This window comes from Vipera berus, assembly GCF_964194415.1.
Source record: "Vipera berus genome assembly, chromosome: 1".
NCBI classification, from domain to species: Eukaryota; Metazoa; Chordata; class Lepidosauria; order Squamata; family Viperidae; genus Vipera; species Vipera berus.
The window spans coordinates 122,957,751-122,978,606 of record NC_138202.1 but is presented as its reverse complement, the minus strand read 5'-3'; the positions used below and the strand labels follow the sequence as shown (position 1 = coordinate 122,978,606).

Genomic DNA, 20,856 nt, shown 5'->3' with positions numbered 1-20,856 from the left:
CGTTAAAGAAAGGATGCAAAAGGGGAGACAAAATGAAATGTGAATGAGAAAAAAAATCATTTTAATTATTTTAAATAACTGAATTGTTGAATTGTCCATCAGCGAGTCCTGTGGCAAGTTGGCTGCAGCTCGTTGGCCATGGCAGGTTGGCCCTTCCCGTCTTGAGGGAGCAGCCTGGTAATTAAAAGATTATGGGTAACCCTGCATCAACCCTTTCTGCAGTCCAGCCCAACGTACAGTACCTCTGTTTTCATGCTTGTTGAGAGGATGATGTCTCTGCAGCACACTGATTATCTCAACCCTTCCCAGTCTTGGTTCTTGTAATTCTGGGACAGAATCTACCATAGTTACATTTCGCAGTTGACCTGCAAAAGAGACAGGGTGCATTGATCTCTTGACCACTAATAGTGCCTGCGTGAGGACCCTGCGTTTCATACTTGTGGAGGAGATGATCTCAGAAGTGCAATAAATGAATCTTCCTCTGCATTTTGTGTTGCGACAAGCCACTATGTCTGTCCCTGTTATTTAACAGCTACTGTATACGAAGCCGCCAACGGCAGACAACTGGAGTAATAGAGCCAGTGTTTCCAGTACGTTAATGGATTGGCATGTTCCAAACCGGTGTCCAGATACAGTTGTGGAGGGGATGACAATGTTATCTTAGCAAGACAGAGGTCTTGTGGGTAGTCGGTTCCCAAGTTTGGGAATTGGGCTTTTCCTATTCAGAATAAGTTTATAATCCCTCAGAAACAATAGCTACTATAGTAATATAGGATGCTTAATGTCACTGGAGGCCCATGTGGGTTCTGTGGCTACAGTGCCTATAGTTTGGTTGTATACCAGTTATATGCTTTCCTGAATAGGGCCAATTTTGTAACCGCAAGGTGGTCTTCGCTCTGAAAGATGGCTTTCCTTGAAATTTCTGAAGCACTCTGAAGACAGCCAAAGACCTGTCTCTTCTTCATCTAGATTTTCCTAAAACAAAGTTGTACCTATGGTGTAGATTGCTTTCCTTCTTCTCTTTTACTTTTTAAATTGAAAATATCATTTTCATATTTTATACCATTTTCTATGTATGTTTTAGATTGGAATCAATGAAAAACCGTATATAGGTATTTCAAATAAATTAATTCCTTTTTGCTCCAGGAAGCAGGGTCAGTGATCTGGGAATATGGCAGTGTACTTCAAGATATCTGGAAGGCATAGGTTGTCTGCTTCCAAATTGTGAAACTATAAGGGTCAATTCTTATTTCTACAATCCCTATAACCTTGATACTTTTAACCAGTGCACTACTAGTCTATATGGCACCACCATTTGTTATCTTCCTCCTTTGACAGAATCAGAAGACACTGGATCCCTCCACCGTGCTACTTCCCAAGACCCTACAGAAGAGGTGGTAGATTTGCCAGCAGCGGAAGAAAAGACAGAGACCCAGTTGCTATCTGCACAACATGTGGAAGAAGCAGTGGTGGGTTCATGGCCACTAGATAGATACGGGAAGAGGGTCCTCAAAGTGTTGAAGGTTTTTTTTTTAAATTCCATTTATATCCCGCCCTTCTCCGAAGACTCAGGGCGGCTTACAAGCTTAGCAGTAGCCTTCATTCTATGTATATGCCTGCTTATTAGGGCTTTTGCCCCCCCCAAGCAGCATTATTACAAAGTCAGCTTAATTGCCCCCAACAATCTGGGTCCTCATTTTACCTACCTCGGAAGGATGGAAGGCTGAGTCAACCTTGAGCCTGGTGGGACTCGAACCTGCACTAATTGCAGGCAGCTGGTGTTACTTAAGGAGGCATTAGCCCACTGCTCCACCAAGTTGAGGAAACAGATCGTGATACTGTATATAACCGGCTGGAGAATAGGAACTTTGCCAGTTGTCCCAAAAATTTGTATTAATTGCTGCTACTCTATCTGGTGCATAGTGGGATGGAGGCAGTCATTGGGTAAGGCAACTTCTCTAATCTGTGCTTCCCATAATCTCTAAAGCAGCATGTTACACTGGCACGTGGGAGTTGTAGTCTTGAAAAAAATGTGGCTACAGAAAGCTGTTGTTATGAATGCACATTAGAATTAGAAGCATAGGATAATATGAGAATTCTTTGTTTATTTTATATTTATATTTTTATGACTGCCCATCTCACAAGATGTCAATCCGGATGAGGTACAGTTAAAAAAACAAAATTATAGCATCAAGAAACATACAATTAAAAATATTATGATTAAAAGGTGAGGGCTGTGTTATATTGGGAAGTAAGTCCTTTGACAAGCAGATTCCAGATTGTAATGGTAGGAAATTCACAATGTCCCAGCGACATTACAGCCATAACAAACTCTCCTGGGAAAGACTACCTGTCCTTGTAGCACAGTAACAGTTACACATGTGTTAATCAGTAAATTCATCTGTTGGCTGTATGCCATAGCAGCAGTACTGAAATATCCGTATCAAACAGAATCTGAAATTAGATCTCTGTACGGGTCTAATTTTCTGTGTGAAAAAAGTCACTGTCTAGAAAGGCCGTAAGAAATGTGGTGCTCAGATAGTTACCAAAGGAACAATGGCCTTGGCCACATTGTCTCAATCTAGCCCTGGCATGGGAAATGCATGGCTCTTTTTATGTTGCTCCAGCCCTAATCAGCCGCAGCCACCATAACCAGTAGTAAAAGGCGTTCAGAGATGTAACTGAACATTGGAGAACCATAGATCCTCTTTCCCTGATGAGGTCATCTCTGCTTCTTTATCCTCTTGAAGAGCCCTCTTAAAAGAATTAGTAGTAAACTCTTCTATTGCTTACGGTACGTATGTACGTGAAGTTCAGTGACTGTCAGCAGCAACCTCTCTAGGTTCTCTAACCCTGTGGGGGCATCTTTGTGACTGAAATGTGTGCATGCCATTTTTATTTTCTTACCTGTCACCGCCGCTTGGTGTTGACTGCTGTTCACATTCCAGAGAGAAATGGCACATTCTGTGTCTCAACTATGGAAGTCAAATAAAATGACGAGATCTTAGTTGGCTACAATTTGGTTGGTTTTACTCTTACTATTTGGATTGGCCGGTTGACTTACTAATTCTGATCAGTGCCTCTTCTTTCCAGGTCTCATCTTCCCAAGCCCAGAAAGCACAAATGCCTGTTGGTAAAACCAAAAGGAAGAAGGCAAAAGGACTCTTTAGCTGATGCAAACGATCCATTTTACAAAAGCAGGGATGCCGATGCAGTTCTGAATTTCTCTTTGCCTTCCTGGAACCTCTAGAAGACAGCTGGACTTCCGACTGAAGCTAACGGTTGTGTCACTCCTCTCCTTTTGCCACGTTAAGCATGATAGTTAGAACATCTCCCTCTGCACCAGAGCTACAGACTTTTCTACCCCTGCTTATTCATTCCTGCTGACCTAGAAGCTTAGAAATTATGGATTATTAGGTAGAAGGAAAGAAGCAGAACCACCTCCTGTACTTGGCTTTATTAAAGTGTGAATAAAGAGCTTGGCTATAAGTTGATTACTCAGTGTGGTGATTTCCATACATGCACTTTGTAATGCACAGGTGTTGTGACTCAGGGCCAGCCTGTGGGTCCGACAGCCGGCTCCGATGTATCGGATGACTCAGAAGAGGGGGAGGAGGGAGACGAACCGGCTGATGATGGTTTGGAGGCTTTGCAGAGCCCTCAGCCGGGGACCTCTTCTCAGCTGCGTGAGCCCGATAGTGCGGAGGATGATGACCCACAGCTGGCCCTGTTCAAGGACGCCCGATGCAGGAGGCAGTCGAGCAGGAACAAACAAAGAAAGGCTGTGGGACTCCTCGGGAGGAGGCACAGGGAGACCACGCCCTGAACTCTAAATAAAAGGAGTGTTTGGGGAGGGGCTGGTTGCTGAAAGCAACCCTTCCGCTTGAGGATTCAAGTTCCTGTGTTTTTGTTTCTTGTTTTGTTAATTGACTAATAAATCTTGGCAGACGCTTTTCAGCCTTGGACGCTCTCCAGTCTCTTCTGTTAGAATAGGGGTTTGCCTTACTACAAGGCCGGAAGAGGGCTGGTTCAGAACAACAGGCTCTTCTTTAAAAGTCTGTAAAATTGCAGTTGGTGAAAAACGTGTCAATTGGTGCTCAGAAAATTTCAGAGTATGTGGCAGCCAGGCTGCTGACTGGCATAAGGTTCAAAAATTATATGATTCCTAGAACAGAGAGACTTGGCCTGGCTGCCAATTCCCTATTGAGTACAATTTAAATGTGGGAGTTGATCTTTAAACAGCAATTTCTGTGACTGTCTCTTCTCCTATGAACCTGCTCAGTTACTGAGAAAAGCAGGGGGTGGATATAAAGATGCCCTACTCCCTTCTAGAACTTAGCTATCTTGGTATGCAGGATAAGGATTTTTCCTCTGCTGCTTCAAGGCTTTGAATAATTACCTCAAGTGGCAGAGTGACCTCCCATTCTCTCAATGTTTAGGACATGGCAAAAGATATCTCTTTCACCAAGTTTGGAATTGATCATTGATTTTAATTACAAATAGCATTGATTTTAATTGTATTGATTTTACTGTTGTGTTTATACAGTATCTGTATTTTGTCCTTGAATACACATGTGTGCACTCTGGTCTTAAAATAATGCAGAATTTCATGCATAAGAAAAATCTACCATAACCCACTGTAATGCAAACTTACTATAGCAGGGGGTCCCCAACCCCCGGTCCGTGGACCAATACCAGGCCAAAGCATGCCAGCAACCAGTCCGCACAAACAAGCAAAGCCTCATGCGCGAGATGCAGGCAGCACACAAAACCACGCGCCCGCCGGTCCGCTGAAAAACCTCTCTCCACGTAACTGGTCCCTGGTGCCCCAAAAGTTGGGGACCTCTGTACTATAGGAATTGATGGAATATCTACAAAAATATGGCAGGCAACAAGAACAAGACTCATAAAAGGTTCTAATCAAATTGTGCCAGAAAATCTAGAGAACAACACAGTGGTCAAGATATTGCTTGCTGTTATTAATAGTCTGAATGTACTTCAGGTCTTCCTCAGTAGCATGCTGAATGCCATTTAACCTGAGAGATTAGTTTGGTCTATTGGTTCAGGCCCAATAGGCTAGCTAGAAAGTAGGAGACTGTGAGTTCAAGTCCCATCTTAGCCAAGAAAGCCAGCTGGGTGACCTTGGACCAGTCACTCTCTCTCAGTCCAACCCTCCTCACAGGATTGTTGTTGTGGAGAAAATAGGAGGAGAAAGGTGTGTTTATTGGATACGTTAGTCCAAAGTTCCCTTTCGGCTTTGTAGACTGGCCTGGGGGGCTAGGGGATGGTTCAAGGCTCAAGGCCCAGTAGTGAACCGTGGCCTGGGGATTGGGGACCTCTGTGTTAGTTGAGTTGATAATAAAGGTGAAATATATGTATTTTTTAAAAAAATCTAGCACTACTTTATATTTCTTTATATTGTCTGTCCACGTGGTTTCCTTAAAATACAGGAATGGTGGCCTCTGCTTTCTTTCATGCCATATGGATGGTGCCTTTGCTGTTTTCATTAAAGTGACCATTTGCCTCCAGCATCTTCCTATATTGCTGTTGCCCAATGCAGGTACCTACTTGCTTTGGCTGGGCCCCAGGAATGACCTTCATGCTAGGCGTACATGGCTGGTGTTCCTTCATCCTTCCCAAGAACACCCATCATCACCATGATGAGGCAACATCATGGACTTGAGGGGGTCAGAAGAATTGGGACATCTATTTTGCAATTTTTGAAAACTCCCATACAACCCAAAAAGGAAAAGTGAAACAAGGTAAAAAAAATAAAATCTCACCACCAGCGATGTTGCTGCTTCCTCAGGAGACTTTAGCCTTGCAAGCTGGCTACCTTCTTGTCAATCTTTCCTAAAAATTTGTCCAGTTCTCTTGGATCAAGCAATGGCTTCTTAAGAAGAAGGGCAAATTATTACTCTTTCAGAGCTGATAGGACTAGCCTTCTCTCAACCAAGAAAGCCACGGATCTAGAACACAGGTGGACACATTAACAACCCCTGGGATCCTGTCCACTCTCTCAGGATTAACACCATTGAACTCCTACAAGATAAACTGTGTAAGGTTGTATCTCAATTCCATAGGACCTACACAATGAGTCCAAGTCAGGGTGAATCTGAGTAATTTTACCCAACAGGTGCCAAGAACAGTCCTCAGAGTGACCTTGCAAATGATCCCTTGCCTTTTTTTTCACCCAAGAGAATTCAAGTCGCACTGCAGAGAACTGCTGGCCAGCACTCCAGAGATGTAATAAGCAGGGAAAATATAGGTCGAAAAAGTAATTGGCCCAATTCTGGGAGTTTTCATGGCTTAGAAAGGTTTAGAACATACGTCTCCCCAATCCCAGTCCAAGACTTTAATCACTGCACCACATTACTTTTGGAGGCCAAAGATTCTGAGAGGAAGCAAAGGCATTTTATTATAACTGGAGGAGGAAGTGTAACTTTTTAACCACTCATAACTGCTTCCAAGATCAAAAGACAGATTAAAAACTGGCTGCTCTGGCCAGGGGAGTTACAGACTCCTTGCAAATTGGAAAACTGCACCCACAAGAGAAAGAAAGAAAAAGAAAGAAAGAAAGAAAGAAAGAAAGAAAGAAAGAAAGAAAGAAAGAAAGAAAGAAAGAAAGAGAAAGAAAGAAAGAAAGAAAGAAAGAAAGAAAGAAAGAAAGAAAGAAAAAGAAGAGAAAGAAAAAGGAAGGAAGAAAAGAAGGGAAGGAGAAAGAAGGGAAGGAGAGAGAAGAAAGGAAGGAAGATTTCTAGAGCAAGTGATGCTCAACTATTAGCTATTTCTCAAATACTGTTCTGCCAGCTGGTCTTTTAGGGGCACAGGCTGTCCCACTGAGCCATTCCCAATGGCCACAGAAGCATTCACATGAAATTAATGTATCTGACCTTAGTGGAGTTTGAGTGCTTAGCTGGAATAACACACAACTATTGAGTGTTAACAAGACATTAGGAAAGTCTAGTGGAGTGGGATGAAACTGAGGCAGGGAAATTTCCCTATTCGTTAGGCATTCACAGATTGTAGTTTAATAAGTTCAGCTGGTTGTTCATCTGGCTACCGGCATGGGTGAGAGAAATGAATGGAGAATGGGCTCTGTAACCAGCCCTTTGCTCTTTGCAGTGTGGTTGAATGTGGGTTGGGTGAACGTATCCAAGTCACTGTATTTTGTTCCTTCAAGGCAAGTTCCTCCTAGATACTCTGAATGACCTCTCTACAATACAGTAGGTGTCAAGAGCCAAATAGACCCATCCTCAGACACACATACACACACAGACTTTCTGGGGGTACAGGAGCAGATTATTATGCTTAGCCTTCTTTTCCCCATGTGTGAAGACAATAATAATCCCACCACAATCCCAACTGTTTTCGTAGGGAATGAAATCATCTTTCATGGCTGTGTCTATCTGATCCCAAAATTCAAGGATGAAAATTGCATCATTTTTATACTGCCTGTGCCTGGAATGTGTAAGATAACAGTAATAGTTGAGGGAGACATGGTTGTTCACTCAGTTCTCTTCTGCTAAGCCAGGATCCATTTCAGAGATACTCATAGATATTATACCTTGCTTCTCTTTTTGCCCATGGTTCAATAGCAGCCAACCATTTGAGTTTACTCAGAAATTCAAATAAGTGACTCATGAGGTCCTGAAATGACAAGTAGATAGCCAGCTGGATTAGTATTGTGCACCTCTCAGTAACTTTGTCCCTTGTTGCCCTGATGGGTATGAATATGCACCTACCCAGTCCTTCTTGAGTGATTTCTTCCTCATTTAGTTTGGATGGCATACTTTGGCAAGATAAATATCTTTTTTGTCTGGCTTAGTATCTTAATGATGTTTCTGATTTTTAGCCTCATTTTTTCCCATGCAGCTTTTGGAGGCATATCCAGTATGACCAATTAACCTTGGGGGTCCGGTCTGGTAGCCATATAATGCATTTTAGCCCCAATTATGACAAATTTCAAAAAGCTTTCTTAAGAGTGAAACCAAATAGAATGGTGTAAGGAGAAGGAGGCAGGCAAATTTCAACATTCAAGCTGCTTTAAATTAGTCTTGCAATGTCACTTTTTTATCAGAATAATAGTTGCTTGCTTTGATTCCATATACAAGAACACCACATTTCTCTTAACATTTCATATTCAGAACCCCTAACTGTCCTTGAGACCAGCAATGAGATTTTTCACTATCTTTCCCACTTTGAGTTTAATTTATACCACCTGCATGATAGGAATACCTTTAATTAACTTAATTATAAGTTGGTCTATTAACACAGTTATCTGGCTTCACACAATCATGAATCAAATCCGCTTTGGACAATATACAGTACTAGTAATCAGTTGGTGTACTGTTCAAAATGTCACGTGAAGAAAATAAAATGCAGGGGATAATATAAGCTCCACTCCCTTATGACAAATGACATATAATGCTCATTTCTAAGGTTATCATGGAGTTTTACTAACTATTGGCTGAACTTAACTATCCATTCTTTTTGCATTTGTTCCAGTCAGTATCATATCATAATCCTTTTACAATGCAACTTTCTAAATGTTACTGGTTGTAACATGTAAACAAGATCAACTCTGCAAGAGCTGCACTTAAGGTATATACCGGTAACTTTACAAGACGTCAGATAAGAATAACCCTTGCCAGGGGAAGGAATCCATAACAAGGTTACTGTTCAGCCTTGAAATATGCCACAGGGAAGTACATGGGTGTTTTTGCTTCGGACGTATGATTACTAAGAATCTGAATATATTCAATTACTTGAAGTAATTTTATTAGATTAGTTTGATCAAGATTTGGACTGATGGAAACAGGCTAAAGGGAACTGGCACGGTGCTCTCTAGGCCAAAGGAAAGTATTCACTCTAGATTGCCAGAAATTGCCAGGACTATTTTTTTAATTTACTATTTCCTTTATTAAGTAGCATAGGTAAAGAAGTGAAGGGATTTGTTTCTTTTCAGTCACCTTTCTTCAACTTGCTGGTTTCAGATGTATGATTTCAAGTGACACATTTGAAGCTGCTCTTTACTGCACAAACGCTAGGAGAGACCTCCAGTCAGGAGGTAACATGTTTGTCCAGACTCCAGACCAATGATCAACCTTCTTACAGTATCTACTAATGCGTGAGTTTCTGTAATCAAGCAAAACCAAACGCATATGAATGCTGGTTGGAAAAATTAGTAGTAGTATTAGTACGTTTAAAAGCTCTGTATAAAGGTAGTAATATTCTCTGCAGAGACATTCTCCAACCTGTTTCTCCCCAAAGCAGAAATTTATACTTTTTTAAAAAAAAATCTCATTTTCAGTGCATGGTTCTGAAAATCCACAGCAAGTTTCTGAATGGTCACAGAGAACATTTTAGGACTCTTTGAATGCATAAAATGGGATTAAGCTCAGGGAACTGATTCTGGGAAAAGACTGTAGCTCATTTGCTTTCCTAACGTTCTTTAACTTAATCCCCAGTTGTTCCAGATGGACCTGGGAACTTCTGTAGCACCATTTCCAGTAAGCAGAGAACAGGAGTGAACAACCAGCATCCACAAGCAATCCTTAGCCTAATTTCAAAGTCCATTGCAAACATTTCAGCCCTGACAGCTGATTCATAGTATTACAATATATTACAGTCAAACATAAACTTCTATTCTTTAGCACCGATTTTGATTCTTCCTTGATGACTTTTGTGTTTGCTTTTTTTAAATAATGTAGATATACTGATTTTATTCTTATTTTATAGCGATCTTGTCAGTTTAGCTATGTGATATTGTACTGACCATGTGATATGGCTCATACCATTTTAAACTGATACCATTCCCAGGTTATATGTATTACTGATTATTGCTTACTCATCAACTAGCATTTGATTACTGAATGGCTGAAAACATGCCGTACAATAATATCACATAACATCCATTCTCTGCTGCCCACGCTCAGATTGTTAGTGGCTTTGGATATAAATAAAGGACATAAAACATATGTTGTTTTAACTTTTGATTGGCAACTATACAGAGTTGGTTAGAAGATAGGCAGCTATATAAATCTTTTAAATAAATAAAACATAATAAATAAGTTTTTTTGCACAATGTTTTTTAGTACTGTGATCCTATGTCCTTTATTATAAAGGGCAGTTCTTTATTTCAGAAAGCTTTTCCTTTAGATTTATTTTTAAAAAAACTGGCTCGTCTCCTTTATTTTGGCTATTTAACTTTTGGCATACAAATGGTACCTCTTAATGCACACTATTTATGTGAAAAATATGGACACTGATTTGTCTTTTTAAAATAAATTTACATACACCATTTGAATTTAGATATTTTATTAGAATATGTGTGTTTGCAAAATTTTCTTGGTTTTGCTGTCGAATTTTTCTTTCTAAAGCAATGTTGTAAACAATTAATTTATCCTTGTGAATCTCTTTCAGATATGCCCCCTTTTCAGGTTTATTTTTTCCATGAAAATGTGGACATCATTTCCTTATTTGTCAAGGGTTCATGTATCAGGGCATCCTTGCATCTTAATTCTTCCTACCTCCATCTTTTCGCAAAATCAAAACCCAGGTATCTTGACCCTCCTCTCTTCCACTTATGCATCCAGTTCCAGCAGTAAAGAGAAAGACAGCATTGTTGTTCAAACCAAGCTCTAATTTCAAGGCAAGCAATTGCTAGGCATGACCAGGCCCTGAGCTGGCAAAGAACAAAAATCCACCTCTTTGTCTCAAATGTTCAAGCAGAAGGTTCTTGGAAAAGGCCAGGCCTCTACTTGTATGGATCTACATTCTTTCACTAGTCCGGGCTCAACCAGTCAGAGAGGATTCCTTTAAAACGCTTTCCAACATCCACTCCAAGATTACTTGTTCAAAGATCCCATGGACCACTGAATTTGCTACAAAAAATGAAGCCTTTCTTAAATTGTGTTCAACCCTTTTTAACGCACTCGTCCCTTTCTTAGAGCCCTCAGAATGTGCTGGAATATGTCTCTCCTGAGCTTCTGCCAGGACAGCTACCCAGTGTGATGGTGGGACTAGTCAGGCATCCTTGAAAGCAAGTGGTTGGGCACTGGCTGCTTTAAGACAACATTTGTCACAGGGCTGAGCGTGTCCCAAAGACTGTCCTTGCCAGCCACCAGCCAAACAGCGCAGTGGGCGTAGGCTCCGTCCGCAAAATAGTAACTTGGCCCAAGCAAGCATCTGCTTTTGCTATTAAGGGCCCATCATTAGCCAAAGGAAAAACAGAAGCTTGGATCAGAGGGGCTGGCATTCCTATTCAAAGGCTGCTCCTGACTTTCACCCTTGCAGTAGATGTTTCCTGCTAGGAAATCAGGTTACAAGTGATAGGGGAAGCTTCCAGAGACGGCAACCATCACAATCAGAACTTGTGTGCTTTCTTATGGAAAAAAATTCCTGGAGACAAAACAGCAGAGCTAAACATATTAAGGCTGGGGAGGGAGGCAGCCGCAAACCAAGTGTATCTACATCCACATGGATGGAAGCATGCAGTGGGGTACCCCAAGGTTCTTCCTTAGGCACCGTACTCTTCTGTTATTCTGTATTATGCCACAGAGAAGGGGAAAGTTAGCTCCTGTCTTTGTATGTATAGAATAAAGTAAAAACTTTAGTCACTTGACCATATCAAAATATAAAAACTAATACAAATATACAAATAGATATGAGGAAAACAATAGGACACATTAATGGTAAGTCATATATGTGTGTGTGTGTCTGTCTGTGTGTGTATGTGTATGTATATGTCACATGTGCATAGAAAGGGTTGTGAGAAGCAATGAAAGTGCTTATTTCCACTGTGCTGATGAGTATACCTATGCTTGTGACCTGACAATCACTCAGAAGCAAAGATATACACAGGTGGACTTCTGCAGTTATTTGCATTGACAGAAATGTGTCCATGTAACTGAATGGGTAACTTCTACTTATTTCTACTTTTGTGCATGTTGAGTGGTAGTGCTGAGAGTAAGTGACCAAGCTGTCCAATTTGACCATCTCGCAAAAAATATCCTGAAATAGCCTAGACATCTGCAAAATAGCAGTTTTTCCCAACTATTAAAAACAGAATGGCAACATGAGCAGAAAATCAATAATTTGCACTAAACACACTTATTTGGCACTAAACCAGATACACACAGCTGGTAGATCTGAATTCAGCTCTTTTTCCTGGTTTAAATAAACCATCAGTGCAACACAGGATTAGCACTTTCCCCAGAGTGCTAGTCTTGTTTGTTAAAGAAATAGGTTTAGTGCTTTTTTTCCAAAAGTGCTAAACCCATGCAAATAAGGAGTCTGCATAACACCTTACTAATGTTTTCTAAAGCCGGGGTCAGGTGATATGTGACAAATGCCTCTAAATAAGCCAGATTCCCAGTTTCTCCTGAAGTCCAAGTTCAAGGAAAGTCATGGAAAACATCTCCAGTGACTGAAGGGTAGGGAATATGCCACAGCAGCCTACAATGACTAATATGAACTGGACAAACTCCAGCCACTGGTTGTATCATCAACCACATCGTTAGGGAAGCTTTGTCTATCATGTCCCCAACCAAAATTCTGTTGGGAGAAGAACAAAAACATTACTCTAAAATTGGATGGCTACATATGACTTCGAGTTGCCTCAGCGATAGGCTGGGACTGAGAAAATACGATGAGGTCATGGCATTCAAAAACAGCTGGCATCTCTCTGCTTTAACGATATGCAGATGAGTCCTGAGAGATCACTGATAAATTTACAATAGATAGGGAATCTAGATCCATTTGTTCAAAGGCAGCAGCAATAAAATCAGTGCTTCCTTCCACCCATTTCCCCCTTTAAATTACATGTTGAAAAGCAAGGCAGTTTAAAATAATCAGAAGTGGATTTTTGTGAGGAAGATCCAAGAGTTTTGTTTTCAAAATCACACTCCTGGGCCTCGGAATTGGTTCATTTGAAATATTTTACACCAAGCTATAGTTCAGAAAAATGCCGCCAGCCATTTAGAGCTGATGTGTATATTTTGCATTTTGAGGATACAGATAGTCCTCATTTAGCAACTGCCTCATTTAGTCATGACTGCAGTTGCAATGGTCATGAAAAAGTAACTTTGCAACCGGTCTTTGCATTTATGAACTTCACAGGTCTGTAAAGCAAAGGAAAGCTTTATGGTAAGACCATAATAAGCACAGCCGTGGTTTCACTTAGCAACTGCTTTGCTTAATGACAGAGTTGCTGTTCCAAATTGTGGTTGCTTAATGAGGACTACCTGCATGTAGTGGAGCCATGACCACTTAGCTAAAATACCATCTCTCCTTCCCCAACAGGATACTCTCTCCTATCCCTGCTCTCTTTTGCCCTTTTCCTGGAGATGTAGGCGTGCTTCCAAGCAAACCACAGGGCTGCAACCAGCTATCCCTTTTATCTTCAGGAAAGCCATCTGAGGCCCAGGAGGCAGTCTTGAAAAGAAAGTTGAGGCTGGCGTTTTAATTTTGCATCATGATAGCTTCCACCACTTTCTTTTTAAAAAAAAAATTACACAGTGCAGTAGGTAGACTCTGGCAAAGTAGGCATCTGTGGGCATCCTATTTGTGGGTCTCATCATTCTACTAAAAGCAAAATAAGTTTTACAAGGCTGCCCAAGATTATCCCACAAGGCATTCCAGCATGGCTTCCAATCTGAAACATTATGGTAGTTTATCTATCCTTCTTTGCAATATGTTTCCAAAGTAAGCAAGAGACAGGTAGTCCTTGACTTACAACCATTTGTTTTGCCAAAGTTACAATGGCACTGCAAAAAAAAAAGACATGCCACAAATTCTCACACTTGCAACAGTTGCAGCTTCCCCACAATCACATGATCAAAATTTGGGCGCTTAGCAACTGGCACACATGACAGTTGCACTATCCAGGGGTCATGTGATCATCACGGACAACCTTCCTCGCAGGCTTCCATCAAAGTAAGTCAATGGGGGAAAGTTGGATTCATTTAACAACCATGACTCACTTAACAACTGCAGTAATTCACTTAATAATCATAGCAAAAAAAAGTCATAAAATTGGGCGGGGCTCACTTAACAAGTGTCTTGCTTAATAATGGAAATTATGTTCCCAATTGTGGTCATAAGTTGAGGACTGCCCGTATATAAATAAATTGAACCTTAGGGCTTCTTCAGTCATATGGCTGGCTGTTTTGGGGCATCTTAAAAGCTGAAAGCCTCCTGCACCCAGTGGTGGGATTCAGCAGAACCGGTAGCTAATTTTTGGTTACCCAGGCCCAGAATTGACTTCTGGAAGTGGCAACCACACAGAGAACCGGTTGTTCACATATTTGAATCCCACCCCTGCTTGTACCCCTCTAGCTTTGTCAATATCTAGTTCCCAGGCCTGCTTTTTTTAAAATCTTTTTTGTTTGCATTGGGATAAGTTTACATCTTCCATCATGGCTAGCCAAGAGAGGCAAAGGATCTTCTCATTGCCCTGATGATCCCCGGTTGCTACAGACTTCAGTTCCTATAATCCCAAATCAGACTTTTCTATTAATACAATGAGTATAATCAGTCATAAGAACCCTGGATATTAAGTACTGTGACTGATCTCATGCTTTATTTAAAATATTTATGTGCCACTTATTTAAAATAAAACCAGAGTGGTTCGCAATAAAAGCCAATGATTAAAATAATAGTAGTGGACTTCAGAACTGATTAGGAATCTGGTTTCAGGGTTCAACAGAAATCTGTTGTCTGGACCACGGTCACTAAACCCTGCAGCTCAACGCTGTCCAATAGATACCAGCTGTGACAGCCTACACCAGTAGATTAAAACAGTGATTTACAATACTAAAACAAATAGTAAATTACTATATAAAATATTCAGGAAAAAAAAGATAAAATAAAAAAGGGGAAAAAACAAGGGGAAAAAAACATCAGTAGAAAATTATTAAATGGGAATTATGTACGCCACTTTATCACACTTTCAAGAGATCCTCGTCTAATAATTGCCAATATAGACACACAGGCCAATTTGCACTTTATACCGACGCCACAAAGATCTGCCAATCCCAATATTCCCCTTTGACCATACAGTGCAAGACTTTACCTCATTCCCGGCCTATGTTTTAAATAGCCGTACGCCGATCCTTTCTGTTTAAGAAAATAACCAGTTTTTCCTGTTTAATCTAACCCTGAGTCATGGTACATAAACTTTATTGTATTTTGCTCTTTTTCATGTGACCAGGCCAACCTTGATGAGTTGTGAGATGCATTCCTAGATTTCCTGAGAAGGTGCCTGTTATCTTATGAGGAGCAATGTAAAACGGATACCATTGGCTACTCCTCAGCCAATCAGCATCCTCAAAATATTCTCTGACCACTGGGGATGATAATTTTTTTGTTAGCTATGCAGAACAACAAAGAGGAATCAGCGTATCACTGCCCTGGCAAAATACAGTATTAGGATAATATAGCAAAGGCTCACTTAAGCTAATGAAAGGTTGTCAGCCAAAAACTGGTGTTTCATAATAGCTCTGGATACGTTCAGGCTAATTTGAGGATAAAATGACTGGTGACTGATTCCTGGCTGCTTTTAGGTAACTTAGAAATTGAAAACTACTTGTACCCCTCTAGCTTTGTCAATACTGGTATCTACTTCCCAGGCCTGCTTTTTTTCATTATTATCTTTTTTGTTTACATTTGGATAGGTTTACCTCTTCCATCATGGTTAGCCAAGAGAGGCAAAGGCTCTTCTCATTGCTATGATGATCCCCAGTTGCTACAGACTTCAGTCCCCATAATCCCAAATCAGACTTTTCTATTAATAAAATAACTATAATTGGTCATAACAACCCTAGACTCTAATAAACCGAAGGCAGCCTGGTGAATTCCAGGAAGTTTTTCTTACCATTTTCTTTCTGGGGATATTTCAAAAATATTAGATGGTGCCCTCTCTTCTTATCATACATTTAAGAATGTCTGTGGGGCCTACGTGGAACTGTATTGCATTCTTAGAAATGCAGGTAGTTCTCAACTTCTAACAACCATTCAAAGTTATGGTGGTCTCAGAAATGATAAAGCACTTCTGGCCTTCCTAAAACATCCTTCTCCCCCCACCCTCTTTCTCACACACAGAGAGAGGGGGGAGAAGGGTAGGGAGAGAGGGAGAATCCTGCGATCACAATCTGGTGCTTGGCAACCTGTTTGCACTTATGATCAGTTGCCAAGCACCATTTGCAATTTTCTCTGCCGGCTTCCCCAGAAGATCATTGGGGAAGCCAGCAAAGAAGGGTGCAAGCTGCTACTGGACTTGCTACAAAGCTGAGATTTCCTGCTGGCAAACAACCCTTTGAGAAGGAAAGGGCTGCTGGCAGAGGGGAGGGGAATTTCTCCGAAGGGCTGCAGAGACAGTGCCAAGCTCTGCCGCAGAGCTTCCTTCCACCCATGAAGGGAACTGCCTGCCCTCCTTTGGCAAGCAATTCTTTCGCTTCATCTGCTTAATGACCCCCCACAGTTGCTTTAACAACTGCAGCTGGGAGAGCAGGGATTATGGTTGTTTAAAGAAATAGTCATGTGGACAACTCACTTAACCACTGCTTTGCTCAGTGACTGAGATTCTGGACCCAACTGTGGTCATAAGTCAAGGACTACTTCTGATGGTGAAATTATAGATGATGCTTTATCATACAGAATTATAAAAGGAAAAGTAGGAAGGGGCCTTACAGATAATCTAGTCCAGGATTTTTCAAACTATGAGGAAAAGAATGGGGGGGAGGGATTGATAGGCCACCTATCAATGATTTTAAAGAAAAACAATCACCTCCCAATTGATTTTTGTTGTTGTTTAAAACATCTGTCCAGTGAATTGTGAAATTCAAGTTTTAATTTTTGTATGTTGGAAACATTAATGCTGTATGTACAATTAAAGTTAACTTTTTATATTTACAATAAGGAGAGGAATTTTCTGGGACAATGTGGAGCATCCATCTTTGTCAATTTGAGGTTATATATTAAAGTCATTGGTGTTTGGATAAATGATGAGAATAGGTTTTATTTTATTGTCAGTTTTCTAGTGGTAGAGCATTGTCTCTTGATCAGGGATTCCAGGATGTGGGTTTTTTTAAAAAAAAGAATTAACAGGTTTTGCAGCTTGAAAAGGTGTGAAAACTCTGATCTAAGCCCAACCCCTCTGCCCAGGGCAGGAATCTGTTACTACAGTGTCCCCAGCCAGTTCCCCATTTTTTAAAATATACCTTCAGTAATAATAATTTTTAAAAAAACAGATTCCACCTAGGGACATTTGTTCCATCTCTTTCCTTGTAGTTTAAACCTTCTGATTCTTTTTCCTGCCTTCTGAAATAATTCTCCACCCACTGCTTTACATCTGAATCCTTCAGATACTTGAAATCAACAATTCTGGCTGTCTGCAGCCCTCTCCTCAAAAGAGTAAAGGTACCCATCATCCTTCAGCAATTTTCCTCCCAAGCCAGGCAGTATCATTGAAATGCTCTTCAACCCATCCCATCAATTCTTCCTCTGCTTCTCAGTTCCTTGCAGCTTCTGCACCTGCTGTCGCCCCTGTCTTGTGCCCACATTCAGGTGACGGTCTATGTATGCGAATTCCAAGTAATCATTTACTGGACTCGGAAGTCCTTTTTTTCCTCGCCCTTAAAAACTAACACGCTTCTTTTAAGCATAAAGGCAGTTCCCCCCCCCCCCAAAAAAAAAAACATCGCGTTCCCCTCACTGCAACTGCCATCTCCTAAGTCTACACGGGATCATTTTGTAGTCCAAAATTTCCTGCGGGCACCTTGTTGGAGGAAGCCGCTCTAAAACGCCTTCGACAAGGGTTCGCCCAAAAATGTGAACACCCCGGGCCATGGGGCGGGGCCTCTAGGGCAGCATTCGAGGAAAAGTAGCTCAGGCGCTCCGCCAATCTTATTGCGTCACTCTTGTTCAGCAAACTCCCGAGTCGGCGGGGTCCGCGAGCTGTCAGTTCGGGCATCGTTTGGTTTCATATTTATTTAGAAAATTCAGCTTCCAACGCAGTCAGCTTGCAGGATCTCCAAAGGTTTTACACAGAGAGAGAGACCTGACCTGTCATTACGCTCATAGCGGGCATGGTTTATCCCAGGGGTCTTCAAACTTGGCCCTTTTATGACTTGTGGACTTCAACTCCCAGAATTCCTTAGCCAGCGTGCCTGGCTGAGGAATTCTGGGAGTTGAAGTCCACAAGTCATAAAAGGGACAAGTTTGAAGACCCCTGGTTTATCCTTCCCCCCCCCCCCCGCCTACTTAAGCTTATCCGCGATCGGAGGTTGGGGCGGCAAGAAGCAAAAGCTCTTTACTGCCCTTGAGTAAAAACGCCTGCTGGATTAAACGCCCAAGCAAACACACTGGAGGAACCCGGCATGCTTACCGATGGACCGATCGCCTTTAGCGTGCACGCATGCCCGCACGAGCGTTATCAGCCAGACTCGAGAGGGGACCGCGTGGACGCTGAGCTGACAGCACGAGGCTGACTGAGCCTCTCCCAAAATCGACCTTTCCGTCTTCTGCCCGTCCGTCGACTGCTGGATTGAAAAATAAGGAAATAGCGCCCCCTGGACCGCATGTTCTCTGTGGAGAGGCCTCCGCGGACGCCCATTAGGCGCGCCAGGCCAGGGCGTTAGCCCGCATCTTGTCTTGTTGCTAAGCGCCGCCGTTGATGCGCGTCAGAACCAGACAGAGCCCCTCCATCTATAGCAGGGGTCTTCAAACTTGACCCTTTTATAACTTGTGGACTTCAACTCCCAGAATTCCTCAGCCAGCATGCCTGGCTGAGGAATTCTGGGAGTTGAAGTCCACGAGTCATAAAACAGCCAAGTTTGAAGACCCCTGATCTATAGCCTTGGCTCTTGAACGTTCACGGAATTGCAGAGTTCCCTCACAAGAGTGGACTGAGGCAGGGCTCCTGGGGAATATAGTTGGAATGTTGAAAGGAAGCAATGGGCGCTGTCACTAAACGCATACCCTGGTGCACACAGCCGTTAAAAATCACCAAGAGCCAAACGGCAATAACAGCATGAATACACCACCACTACCATCCTAGGGGAAAAAAATCCATAAAGATCAGAGTAGGGATTCAAATCTGGGGGCACACTGTAACCACTGCCTGGTTGAGGATCCACAATCTGGGTGTAAGATTACTATTTTCCTGAATTTTGAATCAACATCATGAATCAACCTTTGGGAAACTGCATTTTCAAGGAGTGTTTATACCCTTGAAGAAATCTGAATTGGGGATGAAACAAGACAGGGCAAGACGCTTAGAAGAGCTGAAAGTATTTTCATAGGGCTGGGAACAGGCTCTCCACATCGGGTGTCCCTACAGAAGTGTGTCTGGCTGGGAACGATGGGAATGATAGCAGAGTACAGTTAGAGGCCACCACATAGGGTACACCAGCTCACGCTGCAAGATCAAAGCGCTTTGGCTGAGGAGGTGTCAAAATGGCAGATTTCTTGAGGGCAACCATCTGGCTTGGCTTCCCAGTTGACTTGCAGTTCAACCTTTCTGAACTTGAATCCTGGCTCGTCTCCCCAGATATAGTCGCTTACAGGTAAGAGCCAGCACTGAAAAGAGGATCCAGGCCTTGTGCCTAGATAGCTAAGGAAAAGAAAGTGGGCTGTTGTGCCATCGCTGTCTCTACCAGATGCTAGCAAGGAAAAATCCCGAGGGATTGTTTGCAGATCCTGGAAGCCTTTTCTCCATCCCATCAGTTCCACACATCTCCTGGCTGTTTTCCTTTCCTCTATCTTTTCAATCTGCAATTGGCTGGCTTTTAGGCACCTTCTGGGCACCAGCCTTGAGGATAAGGGCCCCAGGGATGGCTTAATCTGGTCTCCACTGCAAAAAAAATCTGCTCTCCAGATGGAAAACGCTTCCCCCTTCCAGTTTTGGCTGCAGGATCTCTCGGCATGACTTCTTTTCAAGGGTGCCAAGAAGTGACCGAATGCCACAGACAATGGGAGTGCCTTAACACTTCCTGCTGGCTGAAGTATGACCCTTGAGAATGCACACCTCCGGGATCTACATGCAAGCTCAGATTTCCTGTGGTTTCTTCTGCCATCTTCCTCTTCCATTTCTACCACAGAGAGTTTGGGCAATTTGCTACACTTGGGCTTCAGCCTCTGATGCTGATGTCCTGCAGAAAAGGTGGTCCCGCTCTTCTCACTGGAAGGGGAGTTTTCTCCCACACAGCTCATCATTTCCCCTACCTGAGGCTTTTCAGTTTGCACTGGATGCACATGGATGCTTCTGATGGCACACGGCTGCAGATCCCAAGCTGGAGAAAGTTGATACAGGCCTTCCAGAGAGACCCTAGTGAGACTGCGATAGGGCAAAGAAGCAGAGACGCAGATTGGGAATAAAGGTACCTCCCTTCAGGTCAATAAGAAACCCGGATTTAATAAAGAGGGAGGAAGGAAGTACAGCATTTAATCTGGTAGAGGCTGGCTGGCCATTTCTAGAAAAGGGAACCGCCTCGCATTCCGCCCGAGCTGGGGCTTCTGTGACACAGAAAATAACTTTGCACATGCTCTTGGGGGGGGAGTGTGGTGGTGGCAGGGCGTCTCTTCCTTCCTGCAGCTTTGCCAGCGCTCCGGAGCTGAACTCTGGCACCGAAAGAGGTCCGGGACTAAAGGCTCGACTCCCACGAAGTACTCTGGCTCCTCCGGGGCTGTGCTCCCGGGCCTTGTGTTGACTTTGCCCGCTGGCAGCTGCGAGGGGAAGCCCGGCCCAGGCGGCATTGTTGTCTCAGCCGGTTAATCAGATCCTACGAGCCGCTGTGGAAATATCGGGCCTCTGGCCGAACAATAGGGCCCCAGGAGGTGGTGGTTAAACTTCAA

General features: G+C 42.5%; 1 protein-coding gene across 3 annotated transcripts in view; it reads left to right on the top strand.

Moving 5' to 3' along the window:
• NHEJ1 (non-homologous end joining factor 1) overlaps window positions 1-4,075 on the top strand; it is a 108,744-nt gene extending 104,669 nt beyond the window's left edge. Inside the window, exons 7-9 of one of the 3 annotated variants that reach the window (XR_014024660.1) lie at window positions 1,339-1,469; window positions 3,094-3,539; window positions 4,042-4,075. Coding sequence is in view for 2 of the 3 variants with exons in the window: in XM_081314161.1 (XP_081170287.1) it covers window positions 1,339-1,469; window positions 3,094-3,174 (212 nt within the window). In the remaining variant the exon portion in view is untranslated. Of the gene's footprint in view, window positions 1-1,338; window positions 1,470-3,093; window positions 3,913-4,041 lie in introns of those variants that run through there. The other 2 variants (XM_081314161.1, XM_081314162.1) reach the window with 2 other exon arrangements.
• Window positions 4,076-20,856: the final 16,781 nt, after the last annotated feature.